Genomic DNA, 22,557 nt, shown 5'->3' on the forward strand with positions numbered 1-22,557 from the left:
TGACAAGTAGGATGTAGCACACTATGAGTTGTTATATGACACATAGAGTAATGGATAAGTGACACTTGGTATTTGGATACTAAGCATGAACATCTAATTTACATATATTTCGTGATATTTGTAATATAAACACAAATTATAACAACTTTTTTTAATAAAGGAAAACAAGAACGATTATATATGTAAAAATAAACATTTGAAACAAAGTGGAGAATTTTTCTAAAATGTTCAGGTTGGATGAAAATTTGAGAGTCAGATCCAGCAATTAGAGGGGAACTGGAAATCTCCAATAGCTTCCAAACCAATCTTAATCGCCATTATTTTCAGAAAAAGGACTGGCTATTGAGATCCAACACATCAATGCTCTCCACGATGTACCAACTCGTTCGAAGCGATCTTTAAGCTTCCACACATTTTTATGTTTGAGAGTAATTTTGAAATATTTAAAATCATTTGTCATTTTTAAAACCACTTCGAAAACACTAACCATTCAAAATAAATTTTAATAGTATAAAAATTGTATTCAAAAGTGTAAAATTAAACAACAAATTGATTATAAGTGAGTACATGTGTGTTTCGAAACATGGTCAAAATTATTTTAACAATTTCAAAATCACTACTAAACATGTATGAAATTGAAAGCTTAAGATACCTAGTATCAAACCCCAAGTTGACACGATTCTCTAGCTCAATCACAAGTTTTAACCTAATTGACAAATATCCATCCTGAAACAGTCAATAATGAAACACACCGTTATCATTTTTATAGTTAAACTTCATCCGTGTATATTGTAGCCTCATCTGTTTTTGGTCCAATTGTGTAACAATGTTGAGTGATTTCAAATTCTAATAACAAGATGATGTTTTGAAAGTTTAGATTCTCAAGCCCAATATTATTTAGGATATAATTACAAAAAAAAAAAAAAATTTGAAACCTCACTAAAGACCAAACCTCAAAAAGAGAGGATATGAGGTTTTGAAAGGTAACAAAATTATATGAATCCAATTGAAACTTGTACAGAAGGTTTTTCATTAGATGTAAAATCTTTTTTAAAAAAGTGGAATGAAATGCAAAATGCCAGTTACATTTACAACAGCAACAAAACAAGAAAATGGATTTGGTACAAAAAGGAACTGTAGCTAATAGATCAAAAGCAAAACTACAACCTACTTTGTCCACTCAAATTTGAGAGAGCAATCCACCTGAGAAAAAGGCTGCAATGGCTATGAAGCTTTTGCTTATTGTTTCCTCTCTCTGCGAAAGGAAGCTCATATTCAGCAGATCATTTCAATGGCAGCTGGTAGAATATGGAATTTCCTTGGAAGAAACCCCAAGTGTTCTCCATCAGATTGAACATAAATGCTGCCGCTGCTCGAAACTTCTTCCACTTCAATTGAACGGACGCTGCTTGAACAACAAAATGATGAAATGATGATAGTTGCAGACAAACAAATCCAGAAGCAGCAGTAGGAAGTTTTTATTGAGAAAAGAACACCATTGCCAATCATGTATGAATTTCAATGACGTGGAGCTGAAATCTGAAATCATGCTCAATCATGTATGCAACCATGGATGAGTACATTGCTATCGATCAAAATTTTGGAACCGACTTCATCAAAGCAAACAAAGATAGTAACAAGGAAAAAATGATAACCATCAACCATGTAAGCTTTCTAATTTTGGTGGAGGATACATCAGAATGCCAGAAAGTTTTCCAATATTACTTTTCTAATGGCTTCTCTGCTAGGTGAAAAAAGCATCTCCAATTAAGTTTGAATGTAAGTTTTTCTCAAGCAAAAACTTGACCGAAATGAACACCATAAATTCTCCATGCAATTCCAGTTCAGTTATAGTTTTTCAGAAGTCTCCAGCATAAAACAGATGTTGGAGAGAGAACTGAAATGCAAAATGGAAAGTCTAGACACATTGTAATTCTTAAAGAGATAACAAACCTTCTTGATGTTACGTTTTTCACTGTCAAATGTGTCCCATTGTAGATTTTATGTAAATTCAGAATAAAGTCGTACCACTTGAAATCCTGAAGAATTACTACCTGCAAAGAAAGCAGAGGGCAAGTATCACACAAGTTCAGGAGACAATGAAGGAAATAGTGAAATCAGATAAAATTCCACCGAAATGAATTCTACCTCTAGATTCCCGTTGCAAGGATCGGCATTCGGCACAATTTTCATACCACCGCCGAAGTATTTAGCATTTCCAATGCATAGGGCAGTTACTTGTGGATACAGCTCCCATTCACCGTCATCCACCTGTAAATTATAGCATTCTACATAGATGAAAATAAATCAAGATGGTAAAAATGCTCTCTCCCACCCTCCAAAATGGTCTACATTTTGAAACCACCTTAAGGAACCGCACCACAATTATTGCATAAAACAAATTAAAAAGCCTAGAGTTTTTTTTATATGCTGACCTTAATCTTAAAATCTCTATTTTGGTGTCCCATAAAGCCTTGCAAAGCACCAATCACATAGCATAAGTTTCCAAATTTCTTGTATCTTGAAGCATAAAAACCAGCCTTGGCACTCCTGCACAAAGATCCATGCAATATAATAATTAGATGTCCTGAATTACCATAGTTTGTCGGTTATCATCAATGATAATTTTAGATTAACCTTACAAATGAATGTCTGCAACATTTGCAAAGTAATGATACCCTCCATTTTCTTCATTGACAACTCCAACATCAATTCGGGACCTCAACCCTGCAGAATATCTAACATGAACTACCAATGCTAAAGCAATGTTTGTGTGAACAAACAGAGCCATTTAAAGCACTTCATCGAAGTGATCAACAGAAACATAAGAGAGGAAGATGAAAAAAAGTGAAACAAGGGTACCTTTAGCTATACGGTCCACAGCTTCAAAAGGATTGTTATTCCTAATTAAAAGAATGTTGACCGAGTTTGCTTAACCCCATGGAGGAAGTGCTAATTTAAAGTCTCACATCGTACAAAAACACAATGCAGTAACATGCACTTACCAACCAAATGTTCTTGCAAAATCTGAACCTGTCCCTAAGGGAATAATCTGCAAGTAGACACAGTAATATATGTAGTCCGACAATTTTTCAGGAAAATAATCTGAACGAGTCACAGAAAGATAAGCTAGTAGTTATGGTAGATAACGGAAATAGACAGCTTAAGATTGTAACTATGCAGGAATCTCTTACACCGAGTGCTGTTGATTTACGAGCTTCTCCATCATTATTTACAATGGGTTTTCCAGCCCAAAAGAAGCCATTAACCACCTGTCAATCATAAGGCAGGTTAATCCCCTGATCCATCGAGACAAACGTATACAACCATCTTCAATCCTAGAAACTTTCACTGAAAGCCTGTAAAATGCCTGCTTATATCTAATGGACTTGGACATCTAATGGACAATACAAGAGGGTTGCTAGAATCAACAATTGCTGGGTTGGGGGGAATTGAACCTCCAACCTCTTGAATCGGAGCACATGCCAATGCAAGAGGGTTGCTAGAATCAAAACCAAGTTAATAGGTTATTTTTATAGCAAATGGACCTTGATAGCTGATCATTATTAAGTGCTAAGTAGTAGGAGAAGAAGACATACTCAAGCAACACTAATGGTTAGATGTTACCACTGAAATCTCAGGGTTCAAAAACTATGGATATACAAATAATATCTTCAAAAAGTTTGGAGGAGCCCAAGAGAGACAAAAGGAAACACTGGTCATACACCAACCAGGCAATCACATCATTCAACTTAGTTGTGCAAGCAGTTTGGCTTGGTTTTCTGGCTTAACTGAAACCAAAACCGACAAAAAGAAAAGATAATTTGGAAAACCGAGCCTCAGCCAAGAATTAAAAACTGAACTAATGGAAATGAGTTGTACCTCATGAAAAGTTCCATCTCCTCCTACAGCAATCACGGCATCAGCACCTTCCCGAATTGCCTATAAGTCATCAAGTCAGTAAAAAGGTTGATATTCACTATTTGAAGTCCCACGAAGAAAGAATACAGACAGACCTCCCTCGTTATATCAATAGCATGGCAAGGACCTGACGTCAAAGATTCACATATCTGTCCACAAAAGTGAATTGTTTAGTTGAAAGATAAATTTCAACCTACACAAATTAGTGCACATGGAACCATTCGCTTATACACTCCATTATAACATGATAAGGAGCTATTACGATTTTTTAGGCTCCTCAATGAAATTTGGAAAAATAAATCAAAATAACAAAAAGAATCCATGAAGATACAGATCATTAACCAGTTTGAAATCTCAATAAAAGCAAATAATAGGTCCTTTAAAGAAATAAAAAGTCAGATCAGAGGAAAATGTAAAAATGAGATACAGATATGCCGATGATAATATAAGGAACTTTCTTTTTATTATCCATATATTATTTATTTAAAATGAGAAATGTTCTAACATTTCATTGATGAGATAAAATATAAAGGGAAGCAGCAAACCCGGGCCTTAGGAGGCTACAAAAAGGACCAATTGGCCAAAAGAGGATAGACTGTAGCCATGAAAATAAGAAAAAAATTTACACCAAGAGAGAACCTATGTTTAGGTTTTCCTTTGTTATTGACAATGCTATCCATGTAGATCAAAACAATAGTAAACTGGCTGGTTTGATTAGAATCACATGGTTATTCAACTAAAATGGTTGTTGGACAATCTTTGTGCGAGTTGTATGTAAAGAATGGAATACTTGATCAATACTAAAACTAGATTTCTCAGTCCAAGTCCAAGCAAGCACATATTTGTGATCCTTTTAAAAATTTAGCAATACTCTCCTTTCAACGATGCCAAGGCTAGTTGTCCTGACATTTGAAGGGAGAACAATGATACGCATCCTCAATTTACTTAAAAATTCTCTAGTGAGAACATACAACCTACCAAGTATGACCAAGGTACAATCATAACCAACAAAGGAAGTTATAACTTCCCAACACACCAAATTCAAATATAATAACTACTAACAATCCTAATAATAAAAACTACTACTTATCCTTGCTGCTTGAGACAAGATTACCTTTTTTCTCCCTTCTAGCATAAACATTCACAACTGGAGGTTTAACAAACAAATTCAACTTTCTAAGAAACAGGCCAATAAATAGAAAGAAAAACATAGAAAACGACTCCTAAAAAACTGATATCCAAATTCCAAACATGTTTAACTAAACTTTGATTGTCATAAAACGAAAAAACTATGTCAGAAAATGGTTCCCCCCAAACTCTTTTTAAATTTAGCGTTCATTTTGCAAATCATTTTCTCCAGTAAGCTCCTTAAACATAACCAATAAAGCTAGATAACTTCAACGGAGATAGTGAAGCTGAGACCCAGAAACACCATTGGAATTTGGACTCATAGTATTCCCTACAGATGCCAAGAGGGAGGGAAAAAAAATCTCACATTATACTGTTCACCAAGGCGAGTGCGTAGATATGGAACGAGCTTCTTCCATTCCTTCACCGTCTTGCCATTTGCACCTGCATAGAAGCTAAAATATGAGCAAATCCATAACTAGAAATCACCCAGTGGCCAATAGCACAAGAACATGAAAAAAAAACTCAAAAAATTACAATCTCTAGTGAAGTTCCAATAAACTCAAGGGATTACAATCTTCAATTACCACATAAATGCAACAAACCCACATCCTAAATTTCCCATTTCTCAACTGAATTCCTCTCCCTACCAAGGAAACTGAAAATCAAGAGACGAGAAACGAACCGCGGGGATTAACAACGAAAACAAGATCGCGACGGCCAGAAGAGGAAGAGAAAGAAGACGACCCACGATGGAAAATTGACCGATCAGCATAAAAATCGGGAGCCATGGGCTGCTCGGCCCTGGTGATAAAGGGTTTTGTAGCCATGGAAGGTCCCAATGCTAAGTGATAGCAAAAGGAAACAACCATCTTCTTAATGCGAAGTGGAGATCGGAAATGACATTGACATTAACGCAGTTGCTTAATGAAAAGATTCTCGAACAGCACGGACTCCTTCAAGATTTGCGGCGATTCATGTCCATTTGATCTTACTAAATCAGAATTTCATTGATGGGTGCCGTTTGATTCACAGATAATTTTGAAGAAAAAAAAGGTGTGGATTTGGATAATGTTATTCTGATCTGTGTCTTTACAAAATCATATTTTAGAGCTTAACACAATGGTGAGAGTAGAGATCCAAATTTTGTGTTGGTTCGAAGATATTGCTTTTTAAAATCTTCAAAAACTATTGTTGGAGAATCTTAATGGTTTGTTTTTTTTTAGGGTGGCCTAGGCCCAGATAAAAAATGGTCTCATATAAAGAAAGTAATAGGATGTGGCATTCTGCTTATGTCATAAGTATGTGATTTTACCATTTCACTTTTGAGATATCCTTCACGCTTGTCAATACGAATTTACTCGATTCTTAATGTACGATCACTTGATACTCAGCTTCAGGTCACCTGATACGGCTGCAATTGACACGTATATTCGATCATATCAACGTCATATTCGATGCTCGATTACTTTATACTCGATTATTTTGAATTATCCATGTCACTCGATACAGAACCTGCTCTATAGTTAATACATTTTTTTTTTAAAGAAGAAAAATTATAAGAGATCGGGAAGTCTTAATACAAAGCAATGAAAAGCCATATTGAAAAGGGAAAAATGTTATGCTTGATTAAAAATTTTAAATATTACTTTGATCTCTATACTTCAAATTCAGATTTATTTTGGTCTTTGTGTTTGCAAAATATTTATTTTGGTCCATGTAATTTAACTTAGGTTCATTTTAGTCTTTGCATTTTTAAAATGTTTATTTTGATCTATGTACTCTTAATGGTGGTTTATTTGGTTTGGGATATATAGGAACTAGACAAAACCAAACTAAATTTGGTTTGGTTCGGTTCTATTCTAATTCAAAAGGTGATACCCCCAGTTATCCTCTCTCTTCTTCTTCTTTGAGCTTAGAGAAGTCTCTCCCCTAGAAGCCAGAACGAAGAAGAATCGAAAAACAAGGAAGACGAGTCCCTCTCAAAATCTCAAATCAATGATGAAAACTGAAGTTCACTCGACCCGTCCTGCTTCAAGCCTGAAACATAATGGGTCGGGTCGGGTCTTGTCTATACAAGGCCAATTTGGGTCATGTTGGGTCAGTTATAAAAGAAAATCGACCCGACCCGACCCAACCCACTTACACTTTTACTTGTATGTTTTAAAAGTAACAATTGTGGTCCTTTAACAATGAAATAAGAATGAGAATGAATAGATAAAAATAGTCACTTTTTAAAAGTACAAGAACCAAAATGAATTAAAGTTGAAAGCTTAAGGATCCAAATGAATATTTTGAAACTATAAAGACAAAAATGAACTAAAATTTAAGTACACACACCATACTAATATTTACATGAAAGAAAAGTAAAAATGACATTACAATTTAGAGAAAGTCGTGGATGGCATAAAAATTGAGTCCAAAATGAAATATTCGAAATTTCTAAAATTTCTTCCCACCAAAATTGTACTTTCTTTTTATTTTCCTACATTTAATGATTGTTATTTCCGGTCACAAATTAGTGGTATGAAAAACTGTTATAAATTTAAAAAATCCGAAAAACTCTGTTTGTTCTTGCCAAAAACGTGTGATTTTGACTTTAATGATCGTTTTTCTCCCTTCTTCCTATTTTTGTCACTGCTCATGTGTCAAGAACCAATTTCTTGTAGACGCCCTATCTTTTAAAACTTCACTTTTTTATTTTATTTTATTTTTTTATACATTTTGCATGTCATATCATGTTGAATTTATCAAAATGGATCATCTTACACGTTGATTAGGATCTCTCGCTTCTTTGAGTTTAGGTTTTTCAGCTCATCGCTCTTTCTATTTTCTCTCACTTCTCTCATTCATGATTTTTCTTCATCATCATCTCTACGAGGAATTGAAGATGAAATATTTAATAGTAAAATATCCACTTTTTCTTGTGGAAGAACTTAAAAGAAAGATATGATCATGAGAAATAACTATTCTTTCTAAAGCTCATTATGAATGGATGCATTTGAGGCTCTAAGATTTCTTGGTAAGTGATTACAACTTCGCATTATTTAAAATTAGTTCAAAATTGTTGTTAGTAGAGAAAAAATTACTTATGCAGAAATGTTAGATAAGATATTTTCTACTTTTCATGTCTCGAATATACTTCTGCACTAGCAATATTAAGAAAAATGTTTTAAAAAGTATTATGAACTAAATTTATGCATGGTTGAACAAAATAATGAGTTATTGATGAAAAATCATGAATCTCGACTAACTGGAACAACATCATTCCCTAAAGTGAATGTTGTGAATGCTAATAATCGTGGTCGTGATTGGGGCCGTGATTGTGGTGGAGGAAGAAATAATTATTTTATTCGTGGTGGTCCTTATAATCATCCAAATTTTAAAAGAACCATACGAAATGATGATTATAAAGGAAAAATTTCACAAGATAAGAGTTCAAAAAGTATTGTTAAACAAAAAGGCTTACGATGCAAAATGACTGGGCATTGGACTTGTATCTGACGTACGTCAAGACACTTAGTTGATCTCTATCAAGCTTCCCTGAAGGAAACAGGAAAAAAATGTGAAAGGAAATTTTGATTACCACGATAATGTTATATTTGACCCATTCAATATGACAATTTTTTATGTGACAAAATTCTTTAAATCTCCTAAAGAGAAAATTGGCATAATTGATGGAGTATCAAATCTTATTTTGATTTTGAGAATATTTAGAATTAATGTTGTTTGGTTTTTTTTAATCTATCTTTCATATTTTTTAAGGTTGAACTTTATACTTCAAGTTTTGTTTCTCTTATTTTAATTATTTTGGTTAGTGAAGAAGCATGAATAGTTTTCATATATTGAGTGACATAAAAATGAGCAATGAAGATCTATGTCTGGCAGGCTGTGCAACTATACATACAATACTTACAAGCAGAAGTTATTTTTCCAAACCGACACTGCTTGAAGAAAAGTTAATACAATATCAGGTTCTGCTAATTTAATTGAAGGTTTTGAAAAAGAAAATATTATTTTGCCGAAAGGAACAAAATTTACAATCTACAATGCATCGTTCTCTAGTCAATCGAAGAGAAATCTACTAATTTTAAAAAATATACGTTGCAATGGTTATCATATTGAGACTGATAGAAAAATAAGATAGAGTATCTTTATATTATATCTATTGTCTCACATGAAAAATGTATACTAGAAATGTTGTCTACTTTTTCAGTGTATTAGATTATATTCATATATGAGTAATTGAAACATATGCAACAATGAACTTGAAGTTCATGAATCCAAATATATTTGCTATTTGGCATGATAGATTAGGTCATCCAAGGTCTATAATGATAGAAAAATTATTGAGGATTCACATGGACATCCATTGAAAAGCTGATTCTTCAATCTAATGAATTATCATGTGATGTTTGCTCTCAAGGCAAATGAATCATTAGACCATCACCAGCCAAAGTGGGAACTGAATCACCCACATTTTAAAAACGAATTCATGGTGAAATATGTGGAGCTATTAACCCACCAAGTGGACCGTTTAAATATTTTATGGTATTAATAGATGCATCTGATAGATGGTCACATGTGTGCTTATTATCCACAAAACCTTACATATGCAAGATCACTTGCTCAAGTCATTAAGTTAAAAGCACAATTTCCTGACTATACAATTAAATTCATTCGTCTTGATAATGCTGGTGAATTTACATACCAAGAATAATTATTGTATGTCAACTAGAATAAATATTGAACATCTTGTAGCTCATGTTCATACACAAAATGGTTGAGTAGAATTGTTTTAAAACCTAGACTATTGCTTATTAGAGCTAATTTTCTACATCTGTATGGGATCCCGCTATTATGCAGTTATTAGACCATTACTTGATAATTTCGTACAAATTAGGCCAGTAGCTTATCATAAGTACTCCCCCATTACAATTGGTTTAGGCCATGAGCAAAATATTTCCCATCTATGAATTTTTGGATGTGAAGCATATGTTCAAATTGCTCCACCACAATGTACTAAAATGGATCCTCAAAGGAGGTTAGAAATATATGTTGGATTTGATTTCTCATCAGTTATTAAATATCTTGAACCTCTAACAAGTGATGTATTTGAAAGAAATCGTTTTAAAATGAGAACCTTGAGTAGAAGCAGATCGTCCAAATTCCATTTTTATTGAAAACTAAATTTACAGTAAACATACAAGATATGCATTCTATATAAATTACAATATGCTTAAAGGAAGAAAAGGATTCAATAGATATTACCTTTGAAGAACCTTTCTTCTTGTAAATCCCTCGAACGTTCACGAACTCGAACACAACAACTTCTTGAAGACCTTCTTCAAGAACTTCACGAACTAGAAAGAGACACTACTACAGTAAACCTTTGGTATTCTTAGGATGAGAGTCTAGGAGTGGTGGACTCTGACTATTTTGGTTTTGAGAGTTTGTTTGAGTTTGGAGGAAGATGAAGATTGAAGAAGACTGAACAATTCTGTGAAAATTCTATCGTATGGTAAAAGCTTCAACCATGTAACCACTGTCTGGAAGAAGAGAAAATAATTTCTTTTATTCTTTTTATCATAAAACCAATTAACCACCCACTAAGGTGGTTGGAGAGAAAATAAGTATTTATTATTCAAAATAAAAAAATAATATAAATAAATATGATAACTAACTTATCATATCTTATTTATATTAAACTATATGTTATATCAAATATAACACATAACCTATAGTTTTAATATTGTATCATATACAATATAAACTATAATTTATTTTCTCTATTTTCTGGCATTTAATATAAATCATATTTATATTTAATTTAACAACTATGAATCTCATTCATTCAAAATATATTTGAATCCTATTCAAATATTTATTTCCTCCAAATAAATTATAGTGTATCAAATACATTATAACAATTATATCATATATAATTGAATCAATTTAATTATATCATATATAACTAAATTCCCTCTTATTAATTTGAACAATTCAAATTAACCCAAAAATTAATTTTCAACTAAATCCTTTTGAGCTACCAAGGGGACCTTATGGACTTATAACTTAAAGCTCCAACGGTACGTGAATAATTAATTAAACTCTTTAATTACTTTATCCACCATCTGTTAACTGTAGGGCACTCCACTAAAGACCGACAACTGCACTCTTCACACTACAGATATGTTTTTGTGTCTATTAGATATAACCAATCTATAGTACGATGACCCTTCACAAATTGCTCGTAAGTACAGTTGGGCCAATTTACCGTTTTGCCCATGTAGTTACATCTAACTCCTTAAGTATCACTGTTTCCTCTAATGAGTAATAGATCGTAGTCTTACTATGACTAAACCTCTCTCGGGCCAGGAGAGGGTGTGGCGCCACATTGTTCAAGACCTAAAATCAGCTCTTAAGAGAGAAATTTATCTACTTACCCCTACTTCGGGGAAGAAATGAATTCCATCTTGTCTAGTTGTATTCCCAGCTCCCCAATAAGATGAATCCCCAAAATGGTAGGCTTGTTGAGTAGGTGATTTGACCACTTTTACCCATACAAATCAAAGGATGACCCTCATAAGCAGGAGTTCACAACTCACTCAGGATTCAGGTCATGTTACCTATGGCCATCCTGGTGAAATGAAAGTCTCTATTATGAATGATGTTATCTAATGAGACTCAACACTTCATGGTTCGGTTTTATACAAATTATTTTGTATAGAATATCCCTGCTTGCATGTCTAATACATGAATGATCAGGATCATATCATTTGTAGCACTTTACAACACTTGTAGCACCTACAAAGCAGGCCATACTCGTAGTGTCACCAGGATAAGGTACCCAGCCTTATCCATCTACTACAGACCATTTAGGTTATCACTTAAACATGATCCACCTTTATATCTCCACATACATGTTTAAGTTACAATGATAACCTTGGATGTTAGTTTATTGGTTTGTGGTTAATGCAACTAAAATATCACATATTTTATAGACAAAGTGAATATTCATACAATGTTTACAAACTTTAGGACCTACGAGATTTAAGACATCAAACCCAATGGTATGTACTACACAATTTATTGATTGTCATTTTAATGAGACATTTTTTTCCAACATTAGGGGGAATTAAGAAATTGGAAAAAAAAATTACGTGGAATGCATCGTTATTATCTCATTTAAATTCCCGAATAGGTTAATACGAACTTGAAGTTCAGAAAAATAATTCATTTGCAAAATTTATCTAATCAAATACAAGATGCATTTATAGATGATAAGAAAGTAACTAAGTCACATATACCAGTTGCAAATGTTCGATTGAAAATTGATATCCCCACATAACAAGTTGTTACTAATGAGTCTGGATCACGCCAGAAGCATGGTAGTCTAGTGGGTTCTAAAGATAAAAATCCTATAAAAAAGAAACATAGTCAATAGTAAAAAAGACTTGGTGGAGGATGTAAACACCGATGAAGAAATACTTGACATGTCTAGTGAGGAAGGTCAAATACCTAAAGATAACAGTGAGATTTCAATAAACTATGTCATGATAGCAAAAAGATGGAAACAAACTAATGACAACATTTTTGCATATAATATTGCTCTTGATGTTATTGTTGAGGGTGTTGCCTAAATCTCATGGGTCCTGTAGTTTGTAATTGTAATGACAAACGATTTATTTATTTAATAAAATATGAGGCCTTTTATTCGACGTTTAGTAGCATTAACCCACAAAACCAATAAACTAACATCTAAGGTAATTTAAACAGCAAAAAATTGGACTGATTTTGACACCCTAATGCAAAATTAATTAATTAAATTAATATAATTATTTTATCAATTTAATTAATTAATATTAATTTAAAAAACAAAGCATAATTAGGTAAAAAGAGGACTTCAGCAGCTGCCTTCTCTCGCACGTGCGCCACCAAGACTCTATCAAACTTCTGAGTGTTGCAACGCTACGAATCCGATGCGTTATGCCTTGTCTTTCAGCGTTGCAATGCTACGATAGCAACATCGCGACGCTGAATAGTAGAATGCTTTTGTTCTGCTCATTTTCGTCTCCAAACTTGCCCCGAACACCTCTGTTTCTTCTGATCCCTTCAGCAACGGTTGCTCGTTCGATTGACACGGACTTACAAACTCAAAGCAAGAATTAAATTTCCTAAAAAATAAAATGGGCCCTTACATTTTAATCATATTAAAAGTAATTTAAGTGCTAAAATAAAAAATATCCAATCTTGCAAACCTTTATTCAAAATGTAGATTTAATAACCCACCTCAAAACTAATTTTTAATTCGAAAAATAAGAAGAACGAAGATGCAAAAAATTGGCTCTGATATTGGGATTAGATCCCGTAGCGAAAGCGTTGTGAATACCTTGCATCCCGAAAATCGATTTTTATATAAACAAAAACAGTAAACTAAAACAAAATAAATGTAGAATAAACATGTAAATAGCATGCTGTAGGGAAATGTTAGAACCATTCTCACCTTTGTAGATTCCCAAGCTCCAAGAACGATTATCTTGAAGTTCCAATGAACGAACCCTCCAACGATCTTGAACACAAACATTTCCTCGAACAATCTTGAACACCACCACGAGAGTAACCTTGTTATTCTCAAAGAATCTAATAGAATGATAGGTAGTATCCATCCATTGGAAGAGGGTGAGGAGGAAAAACTTTTGGGAGAGTAGAGAGGATTTCTTTTGTGGCTTACGAAAAAATTACGCAATGAATGCTTGCAATTCCACTATGTTCTGTGTGTCCCCAAAAGGGTCATAAGGAAGACTTTATATAGAGAAAGGTCACCCCCTTCTCCTAGCCTTTTTCCAATTTTTCCTTGTGCACAATTAATTAAATAATACTTATTTAATTAATTAGCACATTAGTTAAATAACTATTTATACATTAAATCCAATTTAACATATATATATATATATATATATTTAATTATCATAAACATCATATGTATATGTGCAACACCTCTCTTTTAGTTAATTCTTTGTGAATCTAATTCACTTGAATTAATTATTTGAATCTCATTTAAATGTTTATTTCTAACTTAATTTGAATTATAAATCACATCCTTAATCAATTACATATTAATTATATTAATATACAATTTCCTCAAATTGATTTGAACAATTCAAATCATTCCTCTTATATCCTTTAGTGAGCTGACAAAGGGACTTGGTGGACCTTAGATCAGAAGCTCCAACGTTATGCCATTAATTGACTAAACTCATTAACCAAATTAATCAATATTCGTTAACTGCGGATACAATCCACTAAAGACCCATAGCTGCACACTTCTCACTACAGATATATTTCTTTGTCCATGTCTACATATCTCTGACTTCTTAAGTATCAATACTCCTCCAATGAACAACCTATTTATGGTCCAACCAATAAACATAAACCCTTCTCAGGCCAATGAGAGGGTAGGGACCTTTATTCAAGTCCCAAAGACACCACTTAAAGGAACACTCTTCCATTTACCCTGAAGACGGGAAAATTTGAATCTTGAATATTGATCCTTATATGTCTCCACATACAGTTCAAGACTCATAAGGAAACTTTGGATGTTAACTTATTGGATTTAGGGTTATTAAGACAAAAATAGAAGACAACACAATAACATTTATTGAATTAACATCTATAACTTTTTATTCATGATGGTCAATTAATAACACTTACTATCTACGAGTTTCAGGGCAAAAAACCCAACAATATTTTTGTGTCCATTGGATATAACCAGTCAACAATGTGATGGCCTTCACAAATTGTTCGTAAGTACCGTTGAGCCAAAATTACCATTTTACGCTTGTAGTTACATCTATCTTCTTAAGTAACACTGGTCCCTCTAATGAACAATAAGTCATAGTCCAACTATGACCAAACCTCTCTCGAGCCAAGAGAGAGTGTGGTGCCACATTGTTCAAGCCCCAGAATCAGCCCTTAAGGGAGCAATTTATCCACTTATCCCGTCATTAAGGAATAAGTGAATCCCGTCTTGTGTAGCTATGTTTCTAGCTCCCCAATCAGACTAATCCTTAAAATGGTAGGCATATTGTGTCGGCAAATTGGCCATTCTCACCCATGCAAATCAAAGGACTGCCTTTATAGGCAGGAGTTCACAACTCACGCAAGATTCATGTCATGTCATCTGATAACTTGTAGAAATACAAGTTATTGTCTCTCAAAAGTTGGAACAATTAGGATTTTTAATGATAAAAATCTCATCATTCTTAGAGAAAATGGATGGAATTACTCAAACACTACTAAACTTGTACAAAAGAATGTTTATTGCTAAAAGTTGCATCACTAATGCATATTATCACAGGATTTCAACAAAGATCTTAAGTGTCGCAAGTGAAGCTAATGAATGGACATGCGTCAGAGGGATTTCAATGCAGCAAAGGTTCATTGACTTAGGCTGTTTATGTCAAATCACCACTTGTAAGCATGGGCAACTGACTGGCGGCATCTGAAAAGTGTTTAAATATCAGGTGGCTGACCAGGGTATGAAATTTAATGTTGCCTCATCATTAAGCTAGTGAAGAGCAACACCTATAAATAGATGAAATCCCACCTATGTTAGATGGATTTATGACATCATGCAAGTTCAAATTCTAAATGCTTAAGCCAACGTAATTACTTGGTAAAAGTTACTTTAGCTTGAAGTATTTGAGAGAATAAGCGAGCAATCATTAAGTCAAAACGCTTGGTACATCTAGAGATAAAGGTACTAGTGTTTCATTGCTTTCTGTTATTGACGCATGCATCCTAGAGATAGGAATTTATGTGGCATTCGCATTGAGAAGTGTTAAATAAAAGTTAAGCAAAAACCTAACGCATCTACACATACTTGGATTGTAAGCAAGAAAAGTTCATTTCCAACCACACCACATTCTCGCACGTGTACTTCTCACTTAGATCAACGCATACCACTTTCACTAAACACCATTTTTACATGAACCAGCCTTCCACTTGACCTTTTGCATCTTCTTGTATGCACACAACAAACTTAGTATAGATAAAACTCATTCAACATTTACTTAAGATCCTTCTATATTAGCTACAATGCAAACCCTGCGTTAGCTCTGATTTAAATCTCTGAGTTCAACCCTGGACTTACCAGGAACCTGAATTAGATTTTTACTTAGATCCGATTCAGGAAAATTTGAATGCATAAGGAGGAGTGTCATGCATCCCTGCACGCATCATTCATACTCTCACTTGCACCCTATTTTTCCACTTTACTCACACAATACATACCTAGTTCGCATCACGAGGAACACAAATAAGTTTTTTGCGCCGTTGCCAGAGATTTAGCAACAAGACTAACCAGAAATTTTACTTGTATCTTTTGTAGGAAACTTGCAGCCGAGGGAGTATTACAAGCTAAACCGAAGCTTGTAGACATTTTATGAGTAGGGAAAACACTCCTGAGCTCGTATACAACCCCAAAGTTGAAAGGACCTTCAGACGAAGAAACGATCTAGTCATTGTTGAAGGTTAAGGCAACAAAAACTCAGATAGCAACTCGAACAACAACAAATGACGGACGAGCAATTAAACCATAACTTAACTTAACAACTAGCCAACACTGCTCAAAATCCAATCATAATGGCGAACAGTAGTACGCGTCCTATGCGAGAGTATGTGTCTCCTGTGTTGTATGATTTCTCACTAGGGATTATATATCCAACACTGGTGGGACAAGATTTGAGATGAAATCTATAATGCTACAAATGGTTCAAACAACTGGTCAATTTGGAGGCGCTTGTAGAGAAGACCCTCACACCCACATGAAACGCTTTCTAGAGACGTGCAATTCATTTGTGATTCCTGGAATCACCCTAGAAGCTATCAAGCTATCCTTATTCCCATGCTCTCTGCGTGATGACGTAAAGCAATGAGCGAGTACTTTGGAGCTTGGAGAGATAACGACTTGGGAAAAGTTGGTGGAAAAATTCATGTAAAAATATTTTACACCCACCACTAACGCAAGGAGGCGAAGAGAAATAATGAATTTTGAGCAAGAAGAATTTGAAACTTTAAGTGCCGCGTGGGAGCGGTTCAAAGGAATGGTCAAGAACTGTCTTAATCACGGATTAGCTTTAACTGTCTAGATGGAAACCTTTTATAAGGATTGAACAGAGCATCTCAAATGACAGCCGACGCAACCGCAGCTGGTGGTATCATGGATAAATCTTACAACGAAGCTAAGGAAATACTAGACCACATCGCCAAGTATAATATGGAATGGGTAGATGATACTTATGACGTAAGAGCAGATAGGAGGAGAGATGCTCTCAGAATGTAAACTCTATTGATTCTAACGCAATAGCCACGCTTTCTGCATAAGTGGCTACCATGACAAACCTTTTGTAGAATATATCACTGGGAAACACATCATACACACGAAAGGTAAATTAGGTGGACACATTCGTACAACCCATGGTTAGTTGTGTGAACTATGGAAAACCTCATTCCTACACTGATTACCCACAGAATCTGCAGACAACCTACTTTATTAAAAACAACCCATTCTCGAACACTTATAATCCCGAATGGAGAAACCATCCAAATTTTTCTTGGGGAGGTCATCAATAGAAGCAACACCAGCCAGGGGTAAACCAGCAGCAGAGGCAGGGACCGTCGCCTGGATACCAGCCATCTCAGTAGCCTCACCAAATATCCTTCAAAGAGGTGGCCATGTGTCGAGTTCAGCTTCTCCACTTGAAAACCTCTTAAAGGAATATATCGCCTAGAATGATGCATTGTTAAAAAGCCAAGCGTCATCTATTAGAAATCTAGAGATACAAGTGGGGAAAATAGTTAGTGAGCTGAAGAATTAGCCATCAGAAGTCCTGCCCAGCAATATAAAAACCCTGGGAAATAGTAACGGAGAAGAGCAATGTCATGTGGTGAATTGCGAATTGGCAAACCTCTTGTGGAAAGAACAATGAACCTAAGAAACAACAATCCTTGAACTAAGCACATAACACACCTAAAGGCATTTGAAGATCAAGAAGAATGAACGCTTGAATCCATAAGTCATTCCAACCCGAGCACGTCTAACGCAAGAGCACCAGCGGTGCAGCTGAAAGCACCATTTCCCAGACGCTTGCTAAAGAAGAATGATGAGCAGCAGTTCATGCGTTTTTTTGAACTTCTAAGGCAACTGCACATTAACATCCCACTTATAGAAGCCTTAGAAAAAAATGCCCAAGTATGTAAAATTTCTTAAGAATATTCTGACGAAGAAGAGAAAAGTCAGTGAGATAATTGTTCTAACGCAGGAATGCAATGCGTTAGTCAGCAACAACTTACCCAAGAAACAGAAGGATCTATGAAGCTTCACAGTCTCGTGCTCAATCGGAAGGTTAGATGTGGGACATGCATTGTGTGATCTGGGAGCCAGCATCAACCTCATGCCCCTCCTAATTTTCAAGAAATTAAGAATTGGTAAAGCGCAACCCACTTTTGTAACGCTTCAACTCGTTGATAGAACAATCATAAATCCGGAAGGAAAGATTAAAAATGTTTTGGTGAAAGTCGATCATTTCATATTCCCAGTAGATTTCATTATCCTTGATTATGAAGCAAACAGGGATGTGCCAATCATTCTCAAACGCCCCTTTCTTGCCACTGGGAAAGTGCTCATAGACGTGCATAAGGGAGAACTAACCATGTGTGTAGATAACCAAGAAATGAATTTTAATGTGTTAAGGGCATTAAAATTTCCAGATGATGAACAATGTCAACTTAGCAACTCAATAGAATTTCCTGATGAGGAAGAAGCAAACCAAGTTTGCAAGGTCCTTGCGTTAGGAGAAACCATGAAAAAATTTGAGTCGCTAAGTCGGAGTGAGTGACAAACTCTGTCAACACGTCCATCATTGGAGGAACCACCAGAACTAGAATTGAAACCTTTACTTGACCATCTTAAATATGCTTTTCTTGGATTAAATAACACTTTACCTGTAATTATTTCACCTAATCTTTTTTAGCCTAATTAATGTTCTCTTTTGCAGATGTTACAAAGACACATGCGGGCAATAGGATGGACGTTGGCTGACATCCGTGGCATTAGCCCATCGTACTACATGTATAAGATTAGGCTAGAAGAGGGGAAAACTGGATTGATTGAGCCTCAACATAGGCTAAATCCCATAATGAAAGAAGTGGTGAAGAAATAGATTATTAAGTGGCTAGACGCAGGAGTAATATATCCTATCTTCGATAGCAGCTAGGTGAGACAGTCCAATGCGTACCTAAAAAGGGAGGCACTACAGTGATAGTTAATAACAATAACGAATTCATTCCTTTAAGAACTATCACAGGCTGGCACATTTGCATGGATTATAGGAATCTCAATGCGGAAACCAAGAAGGACCATTTCCCTCTCCCCTTCATTGACCAGATGCTTGACCGATTAGTCGAAAAGGACTTCTACTATTTTCTAGACGAATACTCTAGATACAATCAAATTCTCATCGACCTTGAAGATTAAGAGAAAACGACATTCACATGCCTATTTAACATTTTCATTCAGACGCATGCCTTTCGGATTGTGCAACGCACCGAGAACGTTCTAAAGATGCATGATGACAATTTTTTCAGACTTCCTTAAAGGTCATCTTTGCACAATGCGAGGAAACAAATCTAGTGCTAAATTGAGAAAAATGTCACTTCATGGTGACTGAAGGTGTTGTTTTAGGTCACAAGGTGTCTAAGGTCGGACTGGAAGTCAATGATGCAAAAATTGATGTCATAACCAAACTTCCTCTGCCTGCAAATGTTAAAGCATTACGAAGTTTCTTAGGCCATGCAGGCTTCTACAGAAGGTTCATAAAAGGATTTTCTCAGATTGCGCGTTCTCTAAGCGCACTATTAGAAGTGAACTGGCCCTACATATTTGATAACGATTGCCTCGATGCATTTGAAACATTGAAGTATATGTTAACTACAGCTCCGATACTAATAGCACCGGACTGGATGCATCCCTTCATTCTGATGTGCAACGCGAGCGATGTTGCAGTTGGAACCATGTTGAGGCAAAAGAAAGGAAACTTGATACACCACATCTCAACTCTTAGAAGCATTACAAACTACTGAAAAGGAAATGTTGGTAGTAATGTTTTGAATTAAGAAATTCAGATCTTATCTAGTTGGTGCGTCAGTAACCATTTACACAGACCACTCTACCATTAATTTCCTGATGAGTAAGAAGGACGCAAAACCTAGGTTAATTAGGTGGGTGCTACTCTTGCAAGAATTTGACATTGACATCAAGACAGAAAAAGGATTGAAAATCAAGTGGCTGATCACCTGTCGTGGTTAGAAAATCAAGAGATATAGGACAAACAAGGTGAAATCAGGGATGCATTCCTTGATGAATGTTTATTCAAAGTTGAAGATAGGAAACCATGGTACGCAGATATTGTTAATTACTTAACCACCAAAAAATTCCCTGAGCACTTCAACACTCAGCAAAAGAAACAACTTGTACATGATAGCAAATTCTATTTTCATGATGAACCGTTTCTTTACAAACAAGGTCCCGACTCCATGGTGCGTCGGTGCATTCCAGAAGGAGAAACAAAATGCATCCTAGCTGAGTGCCATGACTCTTCTTACAGAGGTCATTTTGGAGGACAAAGAATTGCTGCAAAAGTTCTCCAAAGTTTTTTTCCCACCCTCTTCAAGGACGTAAGGGAGTATATTCTCAAGTGTGACCCTTGTCAACGCACTGAGAATATATCCTCAAAGGATGTAATGCCTCTGAATAATATACTTGAAGTTGAATTATTTGATGTATGGGGTATCGATTTCATGGGACCTTTCCTTATGTCCTGCGGTCAACAATACATCTTGCTAGCAGTAGACTATATATCAAAGTAGGTTGAAGCTGTGGCTTGTGCCAAGAACGATGGGCCAATTGTTTTAAAGTTTCTCACCAAGAATATTTTCACACATTTTGGAACACCGAGGGCGTTGGTAAGTGACGAAGGTACGCATTTTATTAACCGTATCATTTCTAAATTACTTGCTAAATACAATGCCAGGCATAGAATTGCTACTGCATATCACCTTCAAACCAATTGTCAAGCAGAAGTATCCAATCGGGAAATAAAGGTGATATTGGAAAAGGTAGTCAATGCATCATGGAAAGATTGGGCACAAAGGTTAGACGAAGGACTTTGGGTCTACAGAACTGCCTACAAAACTCCAATAGATATGTCTCCATACTCTTTGGTATTTGGAAAAACCTGTCACTTACCCTTGGAGTTGGAGTACAAAGCTTTTTTGGTAGTAAAAAAGCTAAACTTGGACCTGGAAGCCACGGGCAAACAACGCAAGCTTCAGCTTAATGAGCTTGATGAATGGCGGCTGAACGCAATACGAAAATAGCAAAATCTACAAGGAAAAGACTAAATGTTGGCATGACCAATGCATCAATAAGAAAGAATTTGCTATTGGACAAAAAGTCTTGTTATTCAACTCACATTTGCGTTTGTTTCCAGGAAAGTTGAAATCTAGGTGGTCAAGACCTTTTATCATTAAAACAATCTTTCCACATGGAGTTGTTGAACTAACACGAGAAGATGGCGCTAATGTGTTCAAAGTGAATGGGCAAAGGGTGAAACCCTACTTTGAAAGAAGTATAGAACAACAAAAGTCATCTCTCGAGTTGCACGAAGCCAACTAAGGCTTGCGTCGGAACCTCCCTGCGTTTAAACAGACACATATTCCAAGGATTCTTCCTCTATACTAACTCTTTTGCATTCTGTATTCTCGGTTTGCTTTGTTTGCGTTAGTTTTTAATTTGTGTTATTCTTTACTTTAATTTATGCTGTCATTTGCTGAGTTTTATGCGTTAGAAAAGTTTTGAATGAGTGTTAAATCAACTTGAAAATTTTAAGGGTAAAAAAAAAAGAGGGAGAGGGGGGATAGGATTCTGATACGGTAGACTTAAGCCAACGCATAAGCCAACCATCAGAAGAAAGGGCATCCCTCGATGACATAAAACACTCGATTTCTTGGAAACCCTAGGCGCGCCCTTTCATCTGCACCATTAATGATGATATCAGGCATCGCCTGACGTCGTTTCACCTTCTCTCAACAGCCTATAAAAGGCAACCTTCAACGCTTTTCTTCTTTCTTTTCTCTCATTCCTTCTTCCTAAATCCCTTCCTATTGCTCAAGCTCCCGAAGCCTTTGTCGTCCATCCAAACTAGAAATTTTAGTTAGCACTTCAATCGTCTCTAAAACCTTCCAAAAACCCAAAACCTTCATCAAACCAAAAACTAAAACCCCTACCAAACCGATGAAGCAGGCTACAACTAGGCATTATTTAACCTCTGCGTCTACCACCAAATCCTACAAACAGCCCGCACCACCACCAGTTATCTCAAACATCAGCGCCAGGGTTGCGACGCATGACCCTACCCCTAGCACACCTTCACACTGCTCCATCAC

General features: G+C 35.4%; 1 protein-coding gene and 1 non-coding gene across 2 annotated transcripts; both read right to left on the reverse strand.

Moving 5' to 3' along the window:
* Positions 1–997: 997 nt before the first annotated feature.
* On the reverse strand, positions 998–6,195 carry LCBK2 (Diacylglycerol kinase family protein). Its single transcript, XM_039020252.2, has 12 exons — positions 5,735–6,195; positions 5,417–5,493; positions 4,017–4,070; positions 3,883–3,942; positions 3,195–3,272; positions 3,006–3,052; positions 2,863–2,903; positions 2,643–2,727; positions 2,436–2,550; positions 2,149–2,271; positions 1,954–2,054; positions 998–1,405 (listed from the first exon to the last, which is right to left on the reverse strand). Exons 1-12 carry the CDS (start codon positions 5,919–5,921, stop codon positions 1,276–1,278), a joined length of 1,098 nt encoding a protein of 365 aa, XP_038876180.1. The 5' UTR covers positions 5,922–6,195; the 3' UTR covers positions 998–1,275.
* Positions 6,196–17,081: 10,886 nt separating this feature from the next.
* Positions 17,082–17,185, reverse strand: LOC150032139 (small nucleolar RNA R71). Its single transcript, XR_016525649.1, has one exon. It is a non-coding gene; the product is annotated as a small nucleolar RNA R71 (small nucleolar RNA).
* Between the last annotated feature and the right edge of the window lie 5,372 nt (positions 17,186–22,557).

This window comes from Benincasa hispida, chromosome 12 (assembly GCF_027475165.1).
Source record: "Benincasa hispida cultivar pf3 chromosome 12, pf3_genome.v1.1, whole genome shotgun sequence".
In the NCBI taxonomy this organism is placed as follows: Eukaryota; Viridiplantae; Streptophyta; class Magnoliopsida; order Cucurbitales; family Cucurbitaceae; genus Benincasa; species Benincasa hispida.